Source organism: Talaromyces rugulosus, chromosome II (assembly GCF_013368755.1).
Source record: "Talaromyces rugulosus chromosome II, complete sequence".
NCBI lineage: Eukaryota > Fungi > Ascomycota > Eurotiomycetes > Eurotiales > Trichocomaceae > Talaromyces > Talaromyces rugulosus.
In genome coordinates this window covers 4,017,283-4,041,179 of record NC_049562.1, presented here as the reverse complement: position 1 = coordinate 4,041,179, position 23,897 = coordinate 4,017,283, and the positions used below count along the sequence as shown (strand labels likewise).

At 46.0% G+C, this 23,897-nt stretch overlaps 6 protein-coding genes across 6 annotated transcripts; 3 read left to right on the top strand and 3 right to left on the bottom strand.

Moving 5' to 3' along the window:
• Positions 1-1,068: 1,068 nt before the first annotated feature.
• TRUGW13939_03858 (uncharacterized protein) lies at positions 1,069-5,080 on the bottom strand (the record flags this gene model as incomplete). The annotated part of the gene is made up of 5 exons (XM_035487036.1): positions 1,069-3,758; positions 3,810-4,035; positions 4,082-4,210; positions 4,273-4,777; positions 4,974-5,080. The coding sequence occupies 5 exons, from the start codon at positions 5,078-5,080 to the stop codon at positions 1,069-1,071; spliced, it is 3,657 nt and encodes a 1,218-aa protein (XP_035342929.1).
• A 911-nt stretch (positions 5,081-5,991) lies between these two features.
• TRUGW13939_03857 (uncharacterized protein) lies at positions 5,992-7,051 on the top strand (the record flags this gene model as incomplete). The annotated part of the gene is made up of 2 exons (XM_035487035.1): positions 5,992-6,419; positions 6,469-7,051. The coding sequence occupies 2 exons, from the start codon at positions 5,992-5,994 to the stop codon at positions 7,049-7,051; spliced, it is 1,011 nt and encodes a 336-aa protein (XP_035342928.1).
• A 699-nt stretch (positions 7,052-7,750) lies between these two features.
• Positions 7,751-8,808, bottom strand: TRUGW13939_03856 (uncharacterized protein; the record flags this gene model as incomplete). Its single annotated transcript, XM_035487034.1, has 5 exons — positions 7,751-7,797; positions 7,857-8,000; positions 8,051-8,393; positions 8,448-8,552; positions 8,617-8,808. 5 exons carry the CDS (start codon positions 8,806-8,808, stop codon positions 7,751-7,753), a joined length of 831 nt encoding a protein of 276 aa, XP_035342927.1.
• A 3,923-nt stretch (positions 8,809-12,731) lies between these two features.
• Positions 12,732-13,844, top strand: TRUGW13939_03854 (uncharacterized protein; the record flags this gene model as incomplete). Its single annotated transcript, XM_035487033.1, has 2 exons — positions 12,732-13,645; positions 13,736-13,844. 2 exons carry the CDS (start codon positions 12,732-12,734, stop codon positions 13,842-13,844), a joined length of 1,023 nt encoding a protein of 340 aa, XP_035342926.1.
• A 746-nt stretch (positions 13,845-14,590) lies between these two features.
• TRUGW13939_03853 (uncharacterized protein) lies at positions 14,591-15,547 on the bottom strand (the record flags this gene model as incomplete). Its single annotated transcript, XM_035487032.1, has 5 exons — positions 14,591-14,987; positions 15,042-15,225; positions 15,276-15,387; positions 15,440-15,462; positions 15,517-15,547. The coding sequence occupies 5 exons, from the start codon at positions 15,545-15,547 to the stop codon at positions 14,591-14,593; spliced, it is 747 nt and encodes a 248-aa protein (XP_035342925.1).
• Positions 15,548-18,192: 2,645 nt separating this feature from the next.
• On the top strand, positions 18,193-23,833 carry TRUGW13939_03852 (uncharacterized protein; the record flags this gene model as incomplete). Its single annotated transcript, XM_035487031.1, has 10 exons — positions 18,193-18,535; positions 18,590-19,807; positions 19,865-20,013; positions 20,463-20,522; positions 20,586-20,925; positions 20,997-22,580; positions 22,636-23,191; positions 23,256-23,377; positions 23,432-23,722; positions 23,808-23,833. The coding sequence occupies 10 exons, from the start codon at positions 18,193-18,195 to the stop codon at positions 23,831-23,833; spliced, it is 4,689 nt and encodes a 1,562-aa protein (XP_035342924.1).
• Between the last annotated feature and the right edge of the window lie 64 nt (positions 23,834-23,897).

The window sequence follows — 23,897 nt, the reverse complement described above, 5'->3', positions numbered from 1 at the left end:
TACGAGACCCTCGCGCAGATGCAGTACCTCGATCCACTAGCAAGTAAGCGCGGCTCATACAATGTCATCGCGCTTACACCACTATATAAGGAACTAGAACTAGACTTTAGTAGTGGTAGAGTTGATTAACCCGCTGTAGGTAAGCTTCTCGACTATCACTGTATCGTCAGCATTGGCTCCATCGCCTGAAAAATTTCGGTCCCACCCCCTGTATATGGTGCGACAAAAGCTGCAATGGATGCCCTGGCAACGTTCTGGGCTGGCGAGGTAAGCTTTCTTTGGTGCTTTTCCACTCTCTACGCTCGACCATTTAACAAAATGCCGGACAGATTGGCAAGAGCCGTGGGATTACCGTCAATACACTCGCACCCGTTCATTCCAACAGATATGTCGAAAACGTATCTAGTAGCCCCTGACGGGCCTCCAACTGCACTTCAGCTTTCTATCTGCTAGTATCAGAAAAGGGCTGGTGGATCACCGCACAATTTATCTCAGCGGTGGAATTACCGGGACTATAGGTTGGCCACTTGACTAAATCGATGTGGCTATTTCATTTAAGGTTCTCAACGTCGTGTGCTCTTCTCAAGAATTGCTAGTATCTTCGGTAAACAAGTGCTCCTGAATATGTACTGCGAGCCTTGAAATAGCACCGTTATATTCACTCCGGAAAGCTTTTTGTCTCTCCACAAGTGATTTCGTGGAAAGTCGAGGAACAATGTCGTCTTAAAGGTGGATGTTGCGAGCGATGGTGCGGCTGCTGTAAAAAGGTTCGCGATACGAAGAGTGACGCTGCATCCCTTTGTTGGAATGTGGTGCCAGGCACTTTCTTTTTCTTGTCTCATTGCACTCCGCAATGTCAATGCTGTACTGAAGACCGGGGTTTTATACTCAAAGTGAAGATGGGTTTATGTTAAAGTAGTCGATTATTTAAGTAGCTAGCTAGAAAGCTCAGCCACGATCAATCACACAAGAGGGTTCTAGATGTTGCTGATTATTACTACTTCAAACACATTGATTTCTTTTTTTTTTGAGAAAAAAACCCAAACCAAAAGAAAACTTGAAACGAGGTTAACTTTGAACTGGTGTCGGTGTAGTGCCAGTATGTGTACGTAGGAAATCCAAAATTTGCTGCCTATTATCTTCGTTTTCAGGGGTCGTATCTTTCAATCCCATTTTACCCTCGTTATCGCTATCACAGACCAGGGCCGAAAGAGGATTAATTTTGCCAACACAGACTAAAAGCTGGCACATCTCTACATCCCCAAGCTTCACGGCGGCACGCAAGGGATCCTGTTGACCATCCCAAGAATGGATGCTCCAGTCGGTATCGCTTTGTGAAAGCAGTATTCTCGCAGACTCATATCGGTTTTGTGAGGCTGAGGTGTTTTTTATAACCCGCACTAGGGCTGTGTCTCCTTGGTCGTCCACCTGATGGACACCCTGCTGAAAACGGGGAACCAAAAGATGGAACATCTCTGGGTTACAGCGAGTTGATGCCAAATGCAACACATTCTCTCCTCGAGAATTTCGGTATTTGAGGTGGTTTTCAATGCCAGTCTCATCCAATAAGAATCTAACAACATCAATGTGGTTTCCCATGGTTGCCTCTCCAATTGATTGATGGGGGGGCTTGTCGTATTGAGAGTGGTATCGGTTGTTTGAAATTTCACGCAGCAATTCACTTTTAAGCTGTGTGTGGTGCCGGGCGTTGATCATCAACCGTTGAACCATGGGCATACAACCTACGCCAGCAGCTATGCACAATATTTCGTTCCCCCATTGTTCCTGGACCATTTGGTCAGAAAAATCGTTGACTAGATCAAACACAAGATCCCAGTGGTGTCGATTTGCCGGGGGGTGCATCCAGTTTTTAATAATGAGTCGAAAAAACTCAATGTTCTGCAACTGACGACCAAGTTTAGGGTCTGATAAGAGTATCCTCAGCCTCGATACGTCGCCCCACAGTATAATCTGATCTGCTGCCCTCATAGCTGGATTTTCAAAGTACTTCTCCTTGTTAAATTCCGAGTTTTCAAGCATATAAAGCAGCATAGTTTCTGAGCCATACAGCGAAGTGATGCTGAGAGGATCATGTAGATTACCATCAAATGAAAATCTGGGGTTGATTGCGCAGTCCGGACGACAGTTTTGTTCCGTCCAATTAGAAAGCCGAGTGGAGCGAGCCTGGCACAAATCTTCTATGCTTGCTAGGCTTGGAAAAGGTTGAATGGCGACAACGCCAAAATACTCCAGCCAGTAACATGATGCATAGACGAAAAACTCGCCAAAGCCTCTCTCAGTAGGGTCGTAGTGAATCATGTCTTCTTCCCACGACTCCCACGAATGATATCGGTCATACTCGATCGGCTCTATGTTGTCCGTAAAAAGCTCGGACCCTTGGGGCAGCTCAAAAATTGCCACTTGCTCCTCAGAAAATAGAGATTCATTACCAATATCTTCTAGGAGGAGATATTTGATGCAAACATTCAAGATGAATGCCTCCAGGCTACCCGCACGTTGATCAGAAATCGTTCTACCATTCTCAGCCAAGGATAAGTCTTGTATACAAGGCTGATCCAGTGTCCATTCCTCTAGAACAAACTCCTTCACAGATTGGTGTATGAGTCGAACTTGACGTCTTTTCAGGTCATTAAAATCGATGTGAGCGATGAATGGGTAAATAAGGCTCATGACTCTTTGATGATCTACTAATTTTGCAAGAGTTGTCACGGTGGTAACATGCTCAGTTGTGTTCAGTGTCACGGCCCAGCTGAGTTCTAGTATGCTAAGAGGTCTGTGAGAAGCGGCGAGGAGTTTGAGGGCAACCCGAGCAAGCTCCTGGTTTTCCGGATCGTTTGAACAGTAGCGTGAAATTAATGTGGTATAAAGTTCTGACAGCTGTCCAGGCAGTGGCATTTTCCTCAAAAAGCGTTCCATTGGGTCGAACGCCATGATCCCACGAACTTCAATAAGCTCAATGACCATCTTCGTCCATATTGCGCTTCCTTGCGCTAAATGAGATAGCTTCTCTATAACGAGCTCCTTGACATTCGCCGAGAGATGAGACAATTTATTTTCAACTGTCTTTTCAACGATGATGCGATCTCTCTGAGAGTTAGAGGCCAAGTCGATCCTAGCCGTTCCATCCAGCTGTTTCAATATCTCTTCTTGAGGACGAGAAGATAGTATAACTTTGAACCCCGGGATTTTTTGCATAAGAGTCCTTAGGAACTTGAGCAGGTTGTTCCGAGATGCTCTATCGCACTCGTCCAGACCATCAATGATGACGAAAACAGTGCGGTCAACTGCTTCTAGGATATTTTGTAGAGCCTCTTCTAGCTTTTTGACGTTTTTCGCAGGGTCAAAAATTCCAGAAGCCTGGGCCTCTTTATACCATTCGAAGAATGACTTTTTCAGACCAGGAAGTTGTTCAAGAAGCGATAGAATAAGTGCGGGAAATATGTGAATCGCTTGGCCCGTCTCGTCGTCCCGGCAGTAGTAATAGCATACTTTAGGCTGAGGAAGCTGATGTACATTTCTTCGACTCAGCTCATCTACAAGATATGCCATGGTAACAGTTTTCCCACAGCCCATATCGCCAAGAATCACTAATTCCCGAGAGTCAGGACTGCGACAGAAGTCGATGAAGTCCGTATTTGTCAGTAAGAATTCGCATGCGGAGTCTGCCCGAAGATCTTGTAGAGTGGCATGGTATTGACTCTGACGGCTCATTTTGTCACTTCCTAACCATCTGGCAACTAGAAATAGATGAGAACTCGTTCAATAGATTTGGGTATATGACACCTTACTTTCACGATCATAGAGCATGGCTTTGATGTCTTCCACAATCTCCCATGTCGCCTTTTGCACAAGGATCCGGAGATTTGCGGAGAGTTCCAAAAATTCCTTGACAACATTTGGAAGGCGGTCATTTTCCAGGATCATTGTCATCATCAATTTTGCGCCTTTCCTAGTTAATATCTCAAATGCGACTGAGTAGAACTCGAGTATTTTCTGATACACTAAGACAAGTGCCTGAAAAAACATTAGAAATGCTCCACAAAACTTCTTTATAGATTACCTTGTGGATATCTTCCTTGTTCGACTTCTGGCCCAGTGTGTCACAATCGTCAATGTAGGAAATTTGCTCTAGCATGTCTCCAATTTGTTTGGCAAAATCCAAATCAGCAGTAGCCATGCTGATAGCGATCTGTGTAGATACGAGTCAGAACTTCTAGTGCAATGTGAGACGTTTTCAGGAACTGAGCTTACCGCAGTCACACTTCTGACCACACCAAAAACTGTTGTTGCAATTGGTTCAATGTTTGCCAATGGACTCGCTAAATCCAGTGCCAGCTTGAATTTCTCAAGTGGCACTTGTATGGACCGCAAATAGTTCACACCCCGTACAAAGCTAGATTCTTGAGTCACCTCTTTGTCGATCTCTTCGAGCCTAAGAAAAAGCTGGGCGACATTGTCTCCCTTCAAAATAGCAATGTCTATCTCCTCCCCGAGACTTTCAATTGCCTCGCGGTATGCCGCACTCCAAAGATTTGAAGAAGAAACACCACAGCCAGTGTCGGCACCGGGCGCCAGCCTATTGGGGGCCGATTTATGTTCAAAATCGTTCGAATGGACCTCGCCCTGACCCGTTTGAGTCCCAGCTTGGTCATGGCTAGGTTTTTTTGACTGCCCAGAGATATCACTCGCTTGGCTGACAGACAATGAGCCGGAAGTGGATTTTGCATACTGAGAACTCGAAGTGGAACTGTTTTGCCTGTTTTGCCCTGGTTAGCAGCGATTTTCTAATAAGATCTTAAGCTTCATTGGGGGAAAATTCTCTCTGATTCTTGTCAGGAAGATCTTGAGGCCGCCGCACAAACGGATCTCATAAAGGAAACCGCTGGCGCACGTGTGTGGCTGGTCTACCTGATCGCTCAGACACAGGTCTGTTAACATAAAATAATACTGACTTGATGCTAGTGTCTTTCAAGCGACCCTCTGATTGATGTCGAAATTGGCTAAACCGTTGGCGTAACTTGTGCCGGAAGCCTTCGCGTTCTGGTATGGAAGACGGCATAGTAAGTTCATCGGAAGAGGCTGTCGTTCACCGGATCCAGACACGTTCAAAAATTCAGAGTGTTTGCAGAGTTTATTGAGGTGGTGATCAGCAGCGTTCCCACCTGGCCTTGCAGCCAACAAGGTATCCGCATGGCTTGGCCGAAACGTTGGCACTGGTTAGAAGCTGTCTGCATGCATGACTTTGCAGGCATGGTCTAGCGCGGGCGTCAAGACACACGGGCATGTCCTGTAGAATAGGAGGAATCTCATTGCAAACGAGAAAATTCTTTTTCTATAGAGATCAGGAGAAGAGAGTTCAACAGCCTTGTGACAGATAAACAGAATACCATGGCACATTATGTTACTACGTATTAATAATACCCGTTATTTAACTTTCGTCGTTGGGGGTCGCCTCAGTCACTGGTGTCATTTTATGCAATTTCATGTATTTTTAGTTTGACATTGAAAAACCCGAATTTTACGTGTAGACCCCTGTAGGCGGGCCCCGCTCAACTGTAATTTACATACGAAATACACGTTACCGCCTCACAAACTACTTCTCATGTAATAATGTTACAACAATCGACAGATATCTAAGGAGGCAAGAGCAGTTCTACACGGTGTGAACCGGTTTCCTCTCAGTGAAAATAACAATAACACAGCGCCATTTCAGTCTCCTACCGTCTTTTGTGAACTGCATTGAGCCTGCGAATGCAGGTTTCCTGTAAGCATTAACTTCAACTTCCCCATCACGAAAAGGATGAAAGGCCAGTCCGGAGGAATCATACTCAATGATAAATAAGCGTAAATGAAACGGTAACATTGAAATGATGGGTTTGGAAATATTGGTCCGTCGTGCCTTCCCGATGCGGATTATCTATTGCAAAACACGAGCCTCAAAAACATCCTCTGTCACAAACACTCATCAATATGAACATGGATATCTCGCAGTACGCAGTGCGCCCAGAGGAGATTGACCCCCTGTCTGCGTCCCAGATCTCCAATTTCTTCAGACGCCACAAATTCGTCACAAAGGAGGAGTGCAATGACGCCGCTGCCAGCATCGCTGGAAGCCCCGTCTCTCCAACACTGATACATGGCTCGACCAGCTACACTGTGACAGCGGGGACAAAAACCATCCAATTTCGCCACTCGGCCTTGAACCTCGAGGTCATGGAGCAAGCACGGAAAACTTACGGAAGATTCGTCCCCATCTGCAAGTCTCGTGGCATGTTGGCCGAGGTCCATGTTTACGAAATGGATCTTGTCCCGGGAGTCGCCTTCTCTCGAGCTAGACGCCAGCTTGTTAGTCCTGGGATGGAAGAGCGTCTGCTTCGGACTGTACAGGACTTTGCAAGGTTCGTTTATACGGTTTGATATCAAACCCCTCATTGACCGGGTGGACAGGTTCTTCGCCTCAGCATGGCTTGCTAGGTTAGCACCAGAACCGGACCTGGATCGCGTCGTCGAAATACACAGTCATTATTCAGGTATCCTTGTACGACTTTCACAAAGATTGCCTGCACGCTTTCTACCACGGTTAAACAAGCTCCGTGAAGAACTCCCGCTACTCTTGCGGCCCGGTTATCCGCTAGTTCTCAACCACGATGATCTCTTAGAGATGAACATTCACGTCGACAAGGACACTGGCCGCATTACTGGAATTGTTGACTGGGCTGATGCCAGGATTGCTCCCTTTGGCACATCGCTCGGGGCCCTGGAAGCTGTCCTCGGTGTTGAGACTTCATCGCTCTGGCTCTACCACCCTAACCACGAATACCACGAATACCTTCGAAATAAGTTCTGGGAGACTTTCTACGAGGCTACTGGGGGTATCACGGATGATGATAGGCGGACGATGGAAGCTGCCAGGTTGTTTGGCCTATTTCGGACCTACGGTTTTGATCGTCGACCCGAGAATTACGATGCGAAGCCTGTAACGGAAGGAGACCAAGGGTTCGTGTGCCTTGAGGCATTTTGCCTACGGTAGATTATCCAGCCATCAACTCTATGTCTCGATGGCCCGTTAGAACCTATGTTGCCCCACGAAGTTGGCCACTGTACTGCCGCATTAGCCTACTCTAGAGGTGTCAAGACGATGACGTTCTCTCACTCGGCTTACGTCTCTCTCGCACCTTTATCACAATATCCCCATCACTTTTTCTTCTGGAATATTTTTTGAAGACAGTCGTGGTTTCAGACTGAAGGTAAGTATTACCAAGAAGAAGAGTGAAAACGATAGTAGTAACTGAGTACGGCAGCAATTACCATTACAAAGACACGAAATTGGCTTTTCTAGTTTTTTTTTTTTTTTAATTTTTTTCCGGAGACTCTCATGCAGTTGGAATGGGCTTGTTTATAAAACCCTGGGATAATTCATCCGCTGGTCTTGGCCAATTCTTGATAAAAATGGCATAGTTAAAGATGTATTATTATTGCAAGTAGAATTATACCAAGCTTGCTATGGTTTTATGATAGGCGTCGATAGAAGCTCATGGCTGGTGCAGGTAGACTATCCCCTTTCCTTGTTATTGACTGTAGCCCCCCTGTTCAAGTGACTCGCGTAAGAATCATTACCAACCAATAGCGATACTAGCACATGAGGAAGGGTGGGCAAGTTTTATTTCACAATAACCAGGTGCCCTCTCTGCCTCTTTTACCCTCCTAGCATCACCCCTCTAGAACGTAGCTAAATACTGCTGCCGCCGGTCTTGACTGCATAAATTTGAAAAGAACCTGTACGGATATCAATATTCTTGCCGAGCCATTTTGGTTCAGAGAAGGGAGGAACTTACCAACCCACTCATTGAAATCGATTTCAGAAAAGTTGGCTTTCGGCTCCTTGGAAGAACATGTAGTTCCACAGCAACTACCTTGACCCAGGTAGGTGGATTGTTTATAAAGGTTGAGATCTGATTTCGCATCGACAATCAAAACGTCTGAAGCCGAGTTAATAGGAGACCATATCTTCGCAGGATTTGAACCTTACCTTTGAATCCGGCGTGTTGCAGATATTCCTCATACTGCACAACCTGACTGGCACCTGCAATGCATCCAACATAGAGTGCTATATCGTCAACGATATGTTGTGGGAGCTCCTCCTTTGCCAGGATATCACTGATAGCGACTCTTCCACCAGGCTTCAACAAACGGGCAATCTCCTGAAAAACGGAAGCCTTATCATTGCTTGGAACAAGGTTGATGACACAGTTGCTGATAATACAATCAATGCTAGAATCCGGAAGCGGAATAGAGGTGATGGAAGCTTCGATAAACAAGGTATTGGACAGCCCGGTGGATTTGGCATTCTGATTTGCAAGTTTGATCATATCCTTTCAGATATATCAGTTCCTAACCGCACGTAATGAGTTACTTCTCAATCTCACCTTTGTCATGTCGATTCCAATAGCCTTCCCTTCTGGTCCTACCTTACGAGCAGCCAGAAAAACATCGATACCACCCCCACTACCGAGATCGAGAATCGTCTCACCCTATTTAAAAAAAAGTTTTAGAGGTGTCTCAATAAATTTGCATTACATTTGATTTTGGCTTTACCTCCTTCATGTTTGCATGCGCAACTGGATTGCCGCAGCTTAAGCCCATATTTGCCTTTTCCGGAAGAGAACAGAGATCCTCCGCGTTGTAGCCAAAAGCCATGGCAATTTTTTCTTCGCTGTCATGTTGGGTATCTGTAGCAATCGAGCGTTTGGCGATATCACCATAGCACGATTGCACCTCTTGATACATGATTTCGTTCGTTTCGGGATAGATAAACGGGGGGTTAAGAGAGCAGGGGAAACGCGAGTGGCTTGTCACGCTTTAGTGATAATTTATTTCGCAATTATAAGAGCAACATTTGAAACATTTGAAAGGGAAAAATAATGTATTTATGTTCTAAATGACAGAGTTGATACTTGCAAAAAAGGGTGGGGTATTTTCTCTTCAAATCTCCTGATTGGTCAGTTGTATAAATAGTATGTCACCATTTATACTATCGAAGCTGTTCCCCAACGGCGTGGTATGTCATCACTTTCGAAATTACATCGGGATCTATAATGGTTGAAGTGTGTTCTAGTAGTTGGATGTGAATTTATAATCTTGTGGTAGAGTTTGTCGCAGGTCATTATTGTTCGGTTCTTTCATTCTTATTTTACACAAAATATCCAGCTATTAGTAAATTCGTTACTTAAAGTATTATTTCAGCGATCACGGACAGCAGAACCCAATTATCCACCCTGCAACCTTCAAGCGGGGTTTTGGCGTTTCTATAACCGCAGCGAAGCTTACTGTCCAGCTCCGATACATTTACGTTCTTCTTATTGCAGAGATCGACAATCTGGAAAGCAACAGTGCAGAGAGTCGTATCTTGAAGAACGCAGTTGATCAATCCTGCGGGGATATTGCCGGATATACGTTGGTTCATCACAAAGTCGGTCAGGTGAGGTTCTCCCACGCTTCCTAGTATATTGGACATATAGATATTCGGTGTTGTGAGGCCACCAGAAGCACCAAATATTGTAGATGGTAAAGGTGGAAGCTCCAGATCCAACGAGGGTAAAGTCGTGAAAGACTCAACAGAGTCGTAAATTGCCTGATACATGGTAAGTTAGCCACGGCTGCTGAGAACGCTATCAAGGCGTTCTCGTTCGCAAAGTGAACAAAAACATGACAGGCATACATTTGACAACTGTAAGGTTGTTGAATCAGCGATCATTTCAGTACCGAAAGACCCTGGATTTGTCGCAACAAGGCTTCTCAAATTCATATCTTCCGATGTCGCTTCTCGATGCCGCGTTTCGATATGCTGCTCTACAACCATCGGATCGGCACCACTGAGATCTAACAAGAGCCGAAGGGCCTGATTTTCCCTCTGGAGTTTTTCTTCCTTGGCCTGAAAATCTCGATTTGCTTGTATAGCAGCCTCCTCGTAGGAGGCAATTTTTCTTTCCAGCTCAGCCACGTAGTCACGCTTGCGTTCTCGACATCTGCGTTGGTTACTACGGACTCTCTCAAGGTTTTGAGCCTATTTTATAGATATCAGATGTGGTAATTAGTAAATCAGATACTAAACGGCCTTGCCTTTGTCTTTTGTTTCACGCGTGGCATAATGAGTTGTATGGGAGCGTAATTTGTGGGGGTTTATGTGGTGGCGAGTGGTTGGTAGAAACGCATTTATATGCTTTAGAGGATCTTGGCAGAGTCAAGAGAGTAATTAGTAAATGTTCAACCACTCTGTTCTTTAATTCTGCTTAGTATTCGAGAGACGATTAATATTCTAGAAATGGCCAATTTAATACAACAGCACTGTAACATATATTCAAGTTTTGCTCCTATGACACAATGTATTGTACTTAATATATAAAAATTCAATGTTTCAAAATATCGCATAAAATTAAATACTTCCAGTAAAAAAAAAAAATTAGCAGTAAAATATTAGTTATAAAAGACCTTTTGCGAATCTCTCTGTATTCCTCCAGTCGTTGTCAAAGGTGCTGCGGGGTTGCTTTACCGCAACCAAATTTTCCTCCAACACCGACCGAGATGAGTAACAAGGCATCAACGATGGGGGATTCACACAGGGTACACAAGAAGAAAAGGGTATTTTCTAAGATCTGCGTCTATCTCTCTTGTTTTTGTATTAACAAAGCTACAGGGCAACGATAAATACCGCAAGGTAAAAGGCCCAACCATCGAGACGGGCGACTCGGGAGTCTTTATCTCATGCGACATTGGACGAGAGTCAAAATGCATCGCCGAGGTCATGGACATTTTCACAGAGGTTCGGCCTTATTTGCTGGTAACTTGTCAAATACTAAGTTGGCGTCTAGTTTTATCAAAAGTCTCAAGAAGAAGCCGGCTTGACGGCTGCCTCGGAAAGCGATAATGATGCTGATGATGACATCGAGGCGCAAATCAGACGAGAAATCGAAGGCTTGAAGCCAGGAGCTCCCACTAATAGCCCATTTCAGGCTATCAAATTAGATACAGCTTGCTGTGAGTCTCCTGTGTTCAGCCATCCACAAAAAGTGTAGAGTTGACAAAAGGCCAAAAAGTAAGCTTCATCCGAGTCGACAAATCCATCGATCCGGTAAAGCTGGTGCATGATATATGTATAGAAGCGAATGCCAATCCAGAGCAGAAAAGAGGCCGATGGCTTAAGCGAATGATTCCGGCCAGTCAGGTCAAAAAGGTCATGAGTCTAGACCTTGATGAATTCGCCAGAGAAATTCTACGACCGCATTTTCATGCGGGAGGCGGACCCAAGAAGGTGTGTCTGCCTAAATTTTCTCTGGCTGTTTATATTTCTATTAGCTTGACTACGTGACTGTCAGGTCTTTTTGAGCTGACTTATTCCGGCCGTATAGTTCGCCATCCGCCCTAGTGTCCGCAGCCATGGGAAGCTGGACCGCGATACTATCATCAAGACAGTTGCAGCAGCCGTGGGACACGAACACACAGTTGATTTAAAAAATTACGACCTTGTCATTTTGGTCGATGTCATCCAGGTGAGTTTGTACCGGGGATTAGACGTTGCTTTAAGGCGTTTGCTCTGACAGCAATCACAACACGATAGAATGTTATCGGCATGAGTGTTGTGGGCAGCGATTACGACCAACTCAAGCGATTCAACCTGGCTGAACTTTACAACCCAACCCCGATATCGAATTCCCAGACCAAACCAGAGTCGGAATCATAGCAGACACAGCAAACGTATGCAGTGGATAAGCTGTCTCGGGCACGGTTACTATTCTCTATTCTCTCAACAACTGCCATAATAAAGTGATAGGATGATAAACTGAGAGCTTCCAGAATCTGGAATGAGCGATTGTCTCCTATTACCTCGATTGATGTTGGGGATGATGCCAACTGGTAACTTGTAAATCGCTACATGTATCAGTCGAGTCATGGCACACTGGGAGTGGAACTATGGGTATATTATTAGCCATAGAGCTCACAGACAGCAATAATATCCATATTATAATATTATAATAATAGTACTATGGAATAGATGGGCCAATCAGAGCGCCTCTCAGCTACGCGAGGTTGTCTCGGCAAAGCGTGCCTCTGATTGGGCGGCAGCAAGCGAGGCGGTCGAGACTTTTTCAATGTTGCGTTCTTCATACTTCTACAACAGTAGTCCATCTCCTCGGAGCGCGCGTTCCTCTGTCGCACTGCAAATAATATGGAGAACAGCCGGTCGATCTCGTCTCTTAAGCGACGAAACGCCAGTCACAGCTGCGCCGGAACTGCGGCACGGACGCCGTCGTGATGACGATTAATTCACAACATGTGTAAGCAGACATACAGGCCGTGTGTTCTCGGGGAGTGTCCGAGACCTGCGGTGACAAGTGGCTCTTTTTGGGCTGAATTGATATCAGTGGGGTGGTATTCAAAAGGATGGACTCGCCCAGCGTAAGATGCGGAAAACTGGGTATATCTTCTTTTCTTAAATTGGTCTCTGTACCCTGTACGCGGATGGGTTCCTTACTGTGCAGCATTCTGGCGTCATTCCAGGGTACTAAGCTCTGACATAGCTTGATGACCCCTGCCATTCCTGGGCCAATGGAGCTTCGAAGATATACTCTTGACATACAATCAATCTACATGAGAACAGACAACCACTTGTCCCCCTGACTGGTCCAAACGCTTTAAAGAATTCGAGGAACACTATGCGTCTGCCTGCCCTGGAAAACTTTGATGGCCAATCCATGTCTAAGCTCTCAGAAGAAATCAACTTCGCGTTACCCGTGCATGCGCATTCGACGTGGCCTGGGGTGAGTCGCTTTCAGCATGTAATCCGACTCTTGTACCCTTCTACCGTTCAACTGCGAAATGTGCAGCCACTTCCCGGGCACCTTCATTCGCTGTACTTGATGAAATTGTCAAACGAGAATGAACTCATTGTGAAATTTGCCCTCCTATCAGCCGCACCGCTTATGCGAAGAGAGCGGTTTTCTTTAGAAACCGAAGCTCTAGCTCTCGATTTGCTAAAACAGACAGCAAATCCGTTCATTCCCCAGTTCATTCACTATGCTCCTGAGGATAGCTCTCTTGGCGCTGGTTTTTTCCTTAGACAATACGTCAAGGGTCCTTCGCTGCTAGAGAGTGAACATCGTCTCTGTCCGCAAGCTCGCAAGGACATCGAACAAGATCTTGGACTTTTGGTCAACGAGATCGGTCAGAATGTCTCCACAGCGTTTGGGCCCCTGACCAAGGTAGCTGCAGGAACGGGAAGCCCATCCTGGCGCCAGTCATTTATTTTGCTCTTTGAAGAGGTGCTTCGTGATGCCGAGGACATGTTCATTCATCTTCCATACAGCCAACTCCGAGAACAATTATGTCGATTCGCTTCGACTCTTGACGAAATCACGGTGCCAAGACTGACAGTCATCAATTTTGGCCGTCCGTCGGATATTCTGCTTGATTCCGATTGCAAACAACTATCCGGTGTCTCGGATTTTAGCACTGCCATATGGGGAGATGTTTTGATGGCCGAGGTCTTTGAAGAGCCCTCGGAAGCTCTATTCACTGGATTTGGGTCAATCCCGTCAAACGGACAATTTCAAACAGTCCGGTTTCTTTTGTATGTTGCACCTTTTGCCTTATGCGCTCTCGTACGTGGTAGGACTAACCTCGGGCTTCTCAGATATTCTTGCTACAGACATATTTATAGAATCGTCGAGCTTTATTATCGGAATAGAACAGACGATGTGACGGAGATGCATGCTCGCCGCAAATTGACAGATGCCCTACAACACCTATCTACAACTGAGGCCGAATGAGTTGCTCTGCGGGTTATACATGACGGAAAATGAAATATTTGAGAAAGTATCGGTTTTTGCATCTTCCGGCGCTACATTTGTTTGGGTTTTAGGCAACTTAATTATTTACTTGGCGTCTATAGAAACTGGCATTTCCTGTAACGCAAAAACTGCAAGACTAAACGAAGGAGGCAATCGAAATTGCACGACCCAATTAATTACATACGGAGTCTGGCTGGGTTGTTAAAAATTGTATACTCCGAACTCTCCGGTGTCGACGAATTACGCGATTGAGTTTAGCGTGCCGTGTCGATAGCCACGGCTTCATGCTGCTCTATCTATAAAACTGTGGCCTTCCCCCCTCGACGTGTCCGACCGCGATCTCGTCGCTCTCCCCCTCGCCGGAATGAAAAAAACAATACCCCTTTTCTCGCACGCAGGGCTGCGTCTGCTGCTGCGCCCCCATTTTAGCGCTATTGCGCCCCCTCCCCCCCAAAAGATGGCGCATAACCGCAGTCACAGGTATACGTATTCCATTGAGGTCACCGACATAGCCGCGCAGTAGAAGATATCAAAACGAGACGTGCATAGCACGGTGCAGATTGGGCATCTTCGAGTAGTTTTACTGGGTATTACAAGTAGTCAATGAGGTATCGGGCCTTACATCAATTCCACCTCACTAGTAGCTGGTAGAGTACGAAATCATCGGTCATATCATTGTGGTGGCCATATGTCATCAAGCAATGGAAAAATATATTCCGCTCTATTTAGGGCTGTTCGGTTGCCTGCTTTTCCATGTATTCCTCGTACTCTTTCATGTTGGTAATTCCTTTAGGCATACCGTTAGGCTGCAGCCCCTGATCATCCATAAGTTTATCCCTAGTAGAAATAACCTTTTTCCATGAATCACGCGCTAGCATTCGCTGGTGCCAAGCTTGTACGTTCGGATACGGTGTCAAGGGATCCTCTCCGGGAGGTGTGAGAAGCACAGAATCCAGACGCGCGTTCCATGGAAGAAACGCTAGATCGGCGAAAGTACACTTGCCGCCAACGAGCCAGTCTTTGCCTTGCAATACACCATAAAGAACACCTAGGACACGGTGAACTTCGCGTGTGTAGCGCTCGATAGCCGATGGTACCTTTTCAGGGTGGAGGACATTAAACCTATGATCGAAATTATTAGTTTAACAGTGATAAAAGAAAGAAAATCTGTCAGACCAGCCACATTGTCCATAATAAGGGCCCTGCCCACTCATCTGAAAGTGAAGCCACTGGTTTAACAGCTGTCTTTCTTGCATTGAGTCACAGGTGAGCTTTTTCTCCTTATCATATTCTTCCTCCAAATACTGTATAATCGCCCCTGATTCCCAGAGGGTCAAGTTCGTATTAGGATCGACAATCGCTATTGAGGGATTAGACTAATAAAGCATATAAATTAATCTTTAGACATACCAGGCACTCGTCCATTTGGGTTAATGTTGATAAATGGAGGCTTTTTGACATCGTCGAACTTGAACGATTGAATGACATAGGGAACTCCCAGCTCTTCGAGCACCAGGACTACCTATAGGAATGGTCAGATTGTAATGTGATTCGTAAGTAGGTGGGCAGATTACCTTCCATGGGTTTGGGCCGGGAGCTACCAAGAAGGTAAGAAACTTTTCTCAAGAAAATGAATTGATTTTAAACTTACGAGTCAGCCACACCGTGATGCGTTCAGTCATTGTGTTCTGTGTAAACTGAGAGAGAGAACAATAAAAAGGGTTGGTGTGAAGAGGTGTGAAGGGGTGAGATGCAAAAAGTGGGCGGTCCATTCACAGATAAAGCACTTATTAGCCACCCCTCAGCTCTTTGTTAGAAAAAGCGCATATTAGCCACCCTCTTTGTTAGAAAAGGCGCATATCAGCCACCCCTCAGCTCTTTGTTTAGAAAAAGCGCATATTAGCCACCCTCAGCTCTTGGTTCCCCACTTTACGCAACTATCAAATGACGTTGTAATTTATACTCTTCTTGTAATTTTCTTTTTTTGAAACTTAATCTATCCTTGTCTTATTTTTCTTGCAATACAAGTCCGATGTGCTTTAACGGCACTATTCATATCGAATTCCAAGATTATTCTTCCTACGCCGCATCACGCGGCTATATGTGGTCAAACTCCCTGGAGTCAGTCGAATGGTTTTTTTGAACGCTGAATCCATCTTTAGTAAACTGTTGAAGGCGTCGAAATCCCACTTTCCGTGAATTTCCCGATGTTTGGTCTCAAATTCTTCTCTGATCTCTTTCAAAAAAAAAAATGCGGATGTGCTACGAGATCGAATATCACGCTGAATATAAAGTTGGCCGGGCATTATGATCCACCTACAGCAAGAGCGGCTAAGAGTTGCGTGAGAACGTACGGATCCTTTTCGACGTCCTGCTTGGCTTCTGCGAGCATAGAGGCAATAATGTTTGCAGGTACTTCTTCTTCATTGTGTATCATGTTTTTGTACTTGTCGACCAGAGGAACAGTAAAGGACTCAAGCTTCTTCATGGTGGATCGAAGGCGCCATTTATGTGGAAGTGCCCATACAAGGAGGGGTTGCAATACGGAGGGAATCGATCTCATAGCAAACATGACCGTAAAACTTAAGTTATTCATTATCAGCACATCATATGCAAATAGGTGGCATTTGGGCCAATTACCTTGTCGGGTATTTTCAAACATAAAACGGATTAGCCGAGGATGATCACAAACCGGAGGACCAAAGGCAGCCAGAGAGATTACCCGGCTCACACAGTATACAATATTCTCAATAGACTCGATTGTTTTCCAAGACTCAGAACTTGAGGGGAAAATGCTGTCTATTGTCTTCCCAATTCTACTGCTGATCGGTTGAACGAGACTGGGCAAAACCGGGCCGATTCTGTTTAGCAATGTCTTGACATGCAAGTTGCTCTTCAGTACAACATCCATTCCATTCAAGTGACCTGTCATCGAGTGCGCATGGCACATTCTGGAGTTTATCGTTTCCTGGTTGAGACGATTAAGCTCCGGAATGCACTCTGCTGGAAGTACAACGAAGTCAACATCGCCTCGAGCAATTCGATATGCTCTTCCATTATACTAAATACTTTTTTCAGCAGTGCTTTTTTTAATTATTATCACTACAGGCCACGAAGTTCCTCTTACCTTCTGGTACGCAGCGTCTAATATCTTCTGCGAATTGAATGCAAATCGGATACGAGAGAGATTCGAGGCTCGAAGGGAAACATGCGATTCACAAGAAAATTGTCATGAGATTGTACACTAAAGATTCCAGTGGCTACTTTTAAGAATGTCACCAGGAGTAGTAGTGTAAAAAATGGCAAAGCGGCCAGTAAATGACTAGGAATGGCAGAGGGCCAGGTAGGGACATGAACGATACTGTCATGGTACTCCATGTTTGAAAGACTTGCAATCTCAATCAATCTGATATTGAATTTTTCTATGGGTGTCCTATAAATTAGATTAAGGTCCTGATGTCTTTATGTTTTATATACTTGCAACCAATCCAAATGCTCACTGCCCTATTTGCTTTATTGGGGCATACCATTCTTTTTAAGTTTTCTCGGTGCAAATTCTATACTGCACGAAAGATAACATGCAAGAACGGCATAATACTGCCCCTATTTCTATTTATAATTTAAGTCCTTGGTCAATACGAGACGCGATGATTTAGGGCGATGGTTTAGCGCCCGGTCAGAGTGCCAGCCCTAGTCGAATCATTTTTTGTCTGATTTTCACCGAGAATCCTTGTCGACGCATCAGGTGCTGGGGCATGGTTTTCGAGGGATTGAATAAATGTGAACCCTTGACGCTTGTCATGCATGGTACATTGGATTTTTGCTTATTATGATTCCACCTAGTTAGCTTGCATGTTTGCGTCGGACGAGTTACCTAGATGACAGATAAAATACAACCTAGCTATAACTATAAAGGCTGGCGTGAAACAACTATTGCCTAGATAGTGGGGATAGTGGAGCAAAAAAAAGGTGAAGGAAATCCGAATCTCTCTGTAGCACTAAATCCGTACTAGTCAGGAGTAAGTCCGTGTTTATCAACGTTCCTGGAAGTTTCTCAGGTCTTGCCGTCTTGGTGGGAACACCGGAACACACATCTAGATGCCGCTAATTTGAAACATGACCATTGTCGGGATGATCGCCAAGAAGTGAGGGCGCTAAGTCGCTAGCAGATAGCCATGGCAAGTAGTATTAATAATTATTATTTGCTAGGGCTGTGCGGTGTTGCTCGGGACGTGATTGATACAGGACATCTCCCTCACGAAAGCCTGCTACACCAAGTCAATCCTGTTTTCTCTTTATATATCAGGGAAATTGCCTATAGATCACCATGGTTAGCTCTGGGGGATGTTTCTTGTCCCTCCTTTTCACGTTGGCGGCTGCCTCAGGCCCCATCGCTGACGGAGAATACGACTACATCATCGTGGGAGGAGGCACGTCCGGTCTTACAGTCGCCAACCGGCTTTCCGAGAACCCTAATGTCAATGTCATTGTCATTGAGGCCGGTGCTTCTGTCCTGAACAATAGCAATGTCACCGATGTCGACGGATACGGACTCGCGTTTGGCACAGCAATTGACTGGCAATACGAGTCGGTCAACCAGATCTATGGGGGTAATTCTTCTCAAGTCCTGCGGGCTGGCAAAGCTTTGTCTGGCACCAGCGCTATCAATGGTGAGCTGCAACAACCCCTTGAGGTCATTTTGATCTAGTCCTGATTTGATATAGGAATGGCGTACACACGCGCGGAAGACGTCCAAATCGATGCTTGGCAAGCAGTTGGCAACAATGGGTGGACCTGGGAGAGTTTGTTCCCGTACTACCTTAGCGCCGAGAACTTGACGATCCCAACCGTGTCCGAAGTCGAGCTTGGGGCCACTTACAACCCGGCTTATCATAGTGAAACCGGCCTATTGGATGTAGCTTTCACTAAGATGGTTAACGGCACACTCCTGAGCCTTTTGAATGGAACATTCCAGAGTTTGGGTGTGCCATGGTCTGAAGATGTTAATGGAGGCAAAATGAGAGGTCTCAGCGTCTGTCCTTCCACAGTTAATTATCAGGAATATGTTCGTGAAGATGCTGCCCGTGCTTATTATTGGCCCTATGCATCTCGTGGAAATCTTCATGTCTTGCTCAACACCTTTGTGAATCATATCGAGTTGGATAGGACGGCGTCAAATAACAATGTCACGGCCAGCGGAGTGCAGGTCACTTACCAGAACGGCACCGTCGGTGTTATCAAAGCCAAGAGAGAGGTCATTCTCTCTGCTGGCTCCCTCAAGAGCCCAGGTATTCTTGAACTCTCGGGTATCGGAAACCGACGGGTTTTGGAGAAGTATAATGTCACCGTCCTCGTTGACCTCCCTAGTGTAGGAGAGAACCTCCAAGATCAGATGAATACTGATCTGTCTGGTGCGACTACACATAAGGTTACTGGGCACACGGCTCTTGTTTACGCCAACGTGCAAGATATTTTTGGCAATGAAACAGAGGCCATTTCGACGCTTGTCCGCAATAGCCTCAAAGATTATGCCAGCGACACCGCGAAAGCCAATGGCGGGGTAATGAGTGCGGATGATTTAGAAGATCTTTTCCGGGTCCAATACGACCTTATATTCAAGGACGAAGTTCCTATCGCAGAAATTTTATATTACCCGGGCAGTGGGAACAGCCTTATGACGGAATACTGGGGCTTACTTCCCTTTTCACGCGGCAGCGTCCATATCGCATCGTCAAACCCTTTGATCAAGCCAACCATTAACCCAAACTACTTTATGCTTGACTGGGACAATAAGCTTCAGATTGGGATTGCGAAACTCATTCGCCGATCATATGAGACTTATCCCCTGCGAAACCTAGTCAAGGCAGAGTCGAGCCCTGGACTCAAGACTATCCCTCAAAATGCCTCTGATGCTGAATGGAGGGAGTGGATCGTCAGACATTGTAAGTCGCTTGAATCTTTCCTCCTCTTACTGCTGAACTGCTGCTAATTTTGGCCAGATCGTTCCAATTTCCACCCCGTCGGAACTGCGGCTATGATGCCTCGCGAGAAGGGCGGTGTTGTCTCCGAGCATCTTATTGTTTATGGGACGACTAACGTCAGGGTGGTTGACGCTTCCGTTCTCCCTTTCCAGGTTGACGGTCACTTGGTGAGCACGTTATATGCCATTGCCGAACGTGCTGCGGACTTTATCAAGCAAAGTTGAGGGTGAATCTATGATACGAAATGTTGATTGTTTTTCATCGGTGCTGGATTCCGTCTCAAGCGAATTAAAACTCCTGTTTAGCGTGCATGTATAGAGGTCTTAACCATCATTCGTTCTCTCGTGCTTCAATTGTTACATTCACTCCGTACCTTACAATCAAAATAAACAAAGAGATAAAAATAGCCCCAGGCGGGGAAGAAGGCTAAACCCAATATGGTTAGCCAGCCCGCGCATGTCGTCACCCTCTGGTGGTGAGCAACATTTAACTTCTCTCTGTCAAAGCTGTCAAAAACTGCTCGCGGTGATTTGATTGAATTTTGTCGGGACCCGGCTGGCCCTAGTCCCTCGTTTTAGCTCTCTTCTTGATGGCTCACTTCTTGCGCGGAAAACAGGCGGGCATCCAGAAAGACCTTTCCGACGGTCTGTCTCCCGACCTCTTTGCTCTTGACCAAGTACGCATTGTCTCACCCTGTCAAACCTCGCGGTGCAAAGCTGACCTTTGCAATCTTATTTAGTATGCTCGATATGGCGTGAACTCTCGCATCTCTGCCATCGCCTACGATCCCGTCCAGTCGCTAATCGCAGTCGGCACGAGCGATAGCCAGTTCGGCAGTGGGCGGATATACGTATTCGGACAACGTCGGGTTTCGGTTGTCTTCGATCTACCGCGCAAGGCTTCAGCCAAGTTTCTCCAGTTTTCTGCCGATAAACTGCTCAGCGTCGATTCAAAGAGCGAAGTATGTATCTTTTCGCTGGAGACGAAGCAAAGGCTGGCGTCGTATGCCCCGCCAAGCCATGTCTCTGCTGTTGCGGCCGACCCAAGTGTGGACTACGTGATTCTGGGTCTTCAAAATGGTATGCTTGCACCAAAAAAAAAAAAAAAAAACTCTTGTTGATTCAGCTACTGATCCCTTTCTTGTATAAAGGTGAAATTATTGCTTATGATATGGATCGAGAGGTTCTGGCGCCGCTCAGACTTCCCAACTTCTGGGCAGAACGGAACCCACGAGTACGCATGGCACCAGTTGTTTCCCTAGCCTTTGCACCTCGAGATATAGGCAAACTATTAATCGGCTATCCAGAGGGCGCTGTCATCTACTCCTTCAAGCAGAATATTGCCCAAAATTTCTTCGAATACGTTGTTCCCGCTGGTGCTCCGGGTGGTGACTCAGATCCAACTCTTTCTCGGGAGGCACGCAAGCCTCGATTGACAAGAGTCTTGTGGCACCCAACCAATGTATTCATTCTCACGGTCCACGAAGATACGAGTTTGGTTTTCTGGGATGCAAAGGATGGACGTTTAGTGATGGCCAGGACCATTGACGATGCCAATGTCAACGAACTAGGAACTCGGCCTGAGAGCTCAGGCTCCGGACCCGGAACATTCTCAGTTAAAGATCCTCTCTTTCAGATTGCATGGTGTGCAAAGGAGAACCCAGATAACACGGGGTTGTTGATTGCTGGAGGACGCCCGTCAAGTGATAGGAACAAAGGTTTGATGTTCTTGGATCTGGGACTAACTCCGAATTATCAAACATCCTCATGGCAAATTCTCTCAAAACACTTTGAAACATTTCGCAATCGCCACATCCTTGCTGTTCCGCCGGGGGCAGAGGTCGTCGATTTCTGCCCAATTCCTCGCGGATCTCCGTACTTTGCTGGGGCTCAGGATCCGATTGCCGTCATTGCTCTATTGTCATCTGGGGAGCTTGTCACTCTCAGTTTTCCTAATGGCCATCCTATCTCCCCAAGTAATATGCTTCATATCTCATTGTCTCTCGTACATCCCTTTGTCACGAAAATGATTTGCGCTCCAGTGAGCCGGTCGAACTGGCTTGGCTTGAAAGAGAGGAGGGCGCTAGGCCCAAAATTTCTTTTCGGTGGTGCTGAGAGTAAAAGGCCTATGAAGCGTTTCGAAGACCGCAACATCGCGATCACAGCACATGCGGACGGAGTCATCCGAATGTGGGATGCAGGACACGACGATGAAATCGAAAACGGAGATGTCATTCAAATAGACCTGGCTCGGGCCATTGCTCGTAATATCAATACACACATCACCCAGTTATCTTTTTCAGGTGCATCTGGAGAGTTGTCAGCCGGTCTTCGCAGTGGTGAAGTCGTTATATTCCGCTGGGGACGAAACCAGAATGCTGGAGGCGAAAAGGCTCCGGGTGCCAATGCTGGCCCGGGAAAAATGACAAATATAACACACCGAGCTGATCCAAATTTGAATGATGGCTTGTTGCCGTTGACCCTTTTGGAAATGCAAAAAGGCCCTGTCACTGCCCTCAAGCACAGCGACGTTGGGTTCGTTTGTGCTGGCTTTGAAGAAGGTCACCTTGTTATCATTGACCTCCGTGGCCCTGCGGTCATTTTCAGTGCCGACATTCGCGACTTTGCCAAAACAAACAAACGGGCTAGCATTCGCAAGAGTCGAACGGGCGAAACCTCCAGTGCAGAGTGGCCAACCAGCATTCAGTTTGGCGTTTTGACATTGGAGGACGAAGGTAAGTGGAAAGCATCAGCTTTTCAGCAAATATAAATACTAACATCGTTGTTTAGATTACTCGAGTATTTGCTGCTTCGTGGGAACAAACCGTGGAAACCTTGCTACCTTGAAGATCCTACCGTCTAGCAATGGAACCTATTCGGCCGCTTTCGCAGGAAGCGTGGCGGTTGAAGATTCTGTTCTTGCAATTCACCCGATAAACGCGGATTCCGGTGAACCTGCATTGGCAACACAGAACGTTGTATCCGCACTTCGAAACGGCGCCAAAGTCAACGGAGTCTTGGTCGTGGTAACATCATCTGGCTGCAGGATTTTCAAGCCGGCCACGAATAAAGGAGCTTCGAAAACCTGGGACGAGTTTATATGTTACTCGGCAGGAGTTGTAAAAACCGAGGGCCACGGGTACAGTCTTGTTGGCGTTTTTGGTGATGGCAATGCCCGCGCGTACTCGATTCCTGGTCTGAAAGAGATTGGGTGCACTTCCATCAACACTACTCTCGATTTGCAGCGGCTCTCGGACGCTATCATATCTTCGTCTGGTGATGTTCTCGGATGGGCAGGACCTTCCGAGATTGCAGTTTTCAACGTTTGGGGTGCAGGAACTCCTTTGTATGTTGACATCCATGTTTTTTTCTTTCTTTTCGCCTTGAGGGAAAATTCTAACGATATACAGACCGCAGTCCGATGATAAACTCTACAATCCAGACGCTGTTATTCCCCCACGACCAACCATATCAAACTTCCAATGGATTTCAGGAACCCAATATGTCACACCTGCCGACATGGATTTACTGAGTACGTTCTAACCCCTTCTCAATTCTTAATGACAGTATTCTAACTCATTCACAGTCGGCGGCCCTGATCGCCCACCATCAAAGAGAATGATGGAACAAATGAAACTCGATGACGTTGAGCGCCGCAAAGCGCTTCGCGAAGGCCGCGTTCCTACACAATCAGCTGCCGGTGGTAACACCAACAACGAAGGCTACTGGTCTTATATGCAACGCCAAGTCCAAGAACGAACAGAGCGTCTTGGAATTGCGGGCGATAGCATGGATCGACTAGAAGAGAATAGCAGCAACTGGGCCAACGATGTTAGCAAATTTGTATCGAATCAGAAAAGAAAGGCTGTTTTTGGTGGTGAGTTTTTTTTTTTTTTTTTTTTTTTCTTCTTCTTCTCCCTTACCCCGTTTTAAGAACAAAGCTGATAAAAAGTGATGGTTAGCTCTCGGCTCAAAGTTTGGAATGTAAAAGCTTTCTGCTGTTCGCTCGTTCATTGAACTTGAGGAAAGTGTGTCTATTCATTCATTGATAG